The sequence below is a fragment of the Elephantulus edwardii genome, unplaced genomic scaffold (genome assembly GCF_000299155.1).
Source record: "Elephantulus edwardii isolate Elephantulus edwardi_28Jun2011 unplaced genomic scaffold, EleEdw1.0 scaffold00026, whole genome shotgun sequence".
NCBI lineage: Eukaryota > Metazoa > Chordata > Mammalia > Macroscelidea > Macroscelididae > Elephantulus > Elephantulus edwardii.
In genome coordinates, this window is record NW_006399776.1 from 4,303,684 (window position 1) to 4,306,484 (window position 2,801).

A 2,801-nucleotide genomic window follows, 5' to 3' on the forward strand; every position below is an offset into this window, starting at 1 on the left:
CAGTTTGGTGGATGCAGCTACAGATAGCAGCTGTACCTCAGGTGCTGAACAAAACGACGGCCAGAGTGTTAGAAAGAAACGAAGAGCTACTGGAGTGAGTATGATTCCCTATGCTTTCTGTAGAACATCCAAGATGGTGATTTGCCTGTTGAAAGAAAAATGTTTTACTTTTTAAAGAAACCAGTTTGATCTTTCTTGGGGTATTTGGAATGGTGGTTCTCCTCTAAGTGGCATGACACAGGAGAATTGTGAAAATTTTATTCTTACATTTGTATTTTTGTCTTACTGATTTCTCTCACTGAAGAGTGCTAAGTTGTATTCTAATAAGAATATACAGTAATGGGAAAATATGAAGTCATCTCTAAAACTGGTCTCCAGACTAATAATTGTTTGTTATCACTTCACCAAGGAGTAAGCTACATCTTCAGTTGTAGCTTGTTCCATTTTTGTGATCTATTCTGTACAGCTGCTAAAGAAAGATATTCTAGTAATCCATATGTAGGGCATGTATGACTGTTAGACCCAGTACTAGGCAGGCTTAGAACAAAGTCCTAGCAGCACTAATAGAATGCATGTAAATGAGTTAGTATTAGACATATTTTAAGTGTCTGTTATTCTCATCTTTTGTCCTTCAGTTACCTGGACTGGCCATTTAAGAGTCTGCTGTCATTGACACAACTTTAGTTTTCCTGACATCAATATCTGTTATTATTTAACCCTTTCAGGAACCTTTTTTGAAAAGATGTAATTGCTAGTCTGGAAACAGGCTTGTGAGGAAACAGATTGTTTTCTTTAACACTGAGGCTATATAGTAGAAATGTAAAGAGCATGAGTTTTAGATCTATGTTCAGATTCCACTCCTGTGCCTTTTAGCTGGATGCTATGTGGTGGACATTGTTGGATAATATTAATTATACTTGAAGTTTGGAGATTTGTCCTTTGGCAAAACTTGAATCTTGGAAATTGCCTCATAGAGTATGTAGCTGTATATTGTACAGATTTTCTTTCTAAATTTAAAATAGAAACATTACCAAGATGAAATAAAATTTATCTATTACTGCTTTGTCTGTACTTATTTTTTCCCCCACAGAACAATTGGTGGATTTGAATTACCATTCTTTCTGTTAGCAGCTAAGTGCTTTAATCACTGTCCTACCAGTGCTGCTTCTTGAATATTCCTTTGCATATTAATATAAGAGAACTCTGGTGGTATAGTCTTTAAGGAGTGGCAAGCTAACCCAAAGGGTGCACCTCTCTTGCATTTCTGATCTACTATTAAGTATGAGGGAGAAAGGTGGACATTCTCTTCCCATGTGATTTTACTGCTTTGGAAACCCATTGGAAGGTCAGCTATGAATTGATTCTGACTGGACTGCATTGAATGAGTGACATATTAATATTAATCAATTTTTAAAAACCTTTTTAGGATGGGTCTTCTGAACTCCCCAGTCTGGAGAGAAAAAACAAAAGGAGGAAAATCAAAGGGAAAAAAGGTATGATGGCAGCATATTCTGGCAGTGTGCTTATCTGTTTATCTATCATTAAGCCTTTTTACAACTTGATCCAGTTTTGCTTACCAGATACAGCTAATTTTATTTTTTTCATATTTTTTCTATTTTGTTTAAGGAACATGCAGTGATGGCTGTAGAATATGCATGTATATATCTCACCACATAGGTCTATAAATTAATGTTAAATATACCACTTGAACAAATTTGGTTCTGTGTAAAGCCAGAAAAATGTTGGAACTTTTTATCGGGATTAGAGGACAGGCCAAAATTTTGTCTTCTTGGTCATTTATAACACCTTCTTTCACTTTGTATTTTTTAGGCACCTCACTTGCTATTCTTATGTGAATTAAAAAGGTCTTAGATGCTACTTCACTAATATGCTTCAATAACACTAACTTTCCATCTTTTCTAACTCAGTTCTAGCATAAGAACTATTGTAGGAAGTGATTGAGGTAAACTTGAGTGAGTGGGGGTGTAATGGATAAGATAGGAATCAAGAAGGACCTCAAGATTTCTGGCTGGGACAGAGAGAAACACATAGAGGATGGAAGAAGATGAATTCCCATTTGCTTACTTTTAGTTAAAGGAACTTTGTGAAACCATAGTAAAAGTAGCAATTAATTGAATATGTGGGTCTAAAATTTAAGAGTGATCTTGGCATATTGAATGGGAAAGAGAAGCATAAAAATGATAGATACTTATAGTAGATTTTATTTTAAAAAGTACTCTTTTAAAGCTTTATTTCTTCAGGAAGTTTCTAATAAAGAATTGTTTTTAAGTTAACTGACCGAAAAGAATAGATTAGGAAGAAAGTAATTCACTTCTTGTCTGGAGCCCAATCTAAGCAAAATATTTTTTGTTTAGAGATTGGTATGTAAAAGAAGAATAGGAAGTGAAACCTAGAACAGTTAATTTGCCTCGGACATGATTATACATGGAAGGATATTGGTGGAAGATGGCCGTTAGGTATCTTGTGGGACCATGTGATATACTTGGACCTATGAGAAACTGTTATGTTACCAATTCTGACTGCTTACTAGTTCAGTTAACATGAGAGTTGATTGTATGATTTGTGAGATTGATTAGGTACTAAAATGATAACCTACTTTAAATAATTTTTATAATTTCATTTTCTGAAGAGGTATGTTTTTCACAGAAAGCTTCCACTATAAAACAGCTTTATGTTTTCTTTGATAGAACGTTCTCAGGTTGACCAGCTGCTGAATATTTCTTTAAGAGAGGAAGAACTAAGCAAGTCTTTGCAATGCATGGATAACAACCTTTTACAGG

General features: G+C 34.6%; 1 protein-coding gene across 1 annotated transcript in view; it reads left to right on the plus strand.

Moving 5' to 3' along the window:
* Positions 1-2,801, plus strand: part of ZNF106 (zinc finger protein 106) — a 33,474-nt gene that overhangs the window by 7,314 nt on the left and 23,359 nt on the right. Inside the window, 3 exon segments of the mRNA XM_006883216.1 lie at positions 4-94; positions 1,427-1,493; positions 2,709-2,801. The exon segment at positions 2,709-2,801 is cut by the window's right edge and continues 3 nt beyond it. Coding sequence (XP_006883278.1) covers positions 4-94; positions 1,427-1,493; positions 2,709-2,801 — 251 coding nt within the window.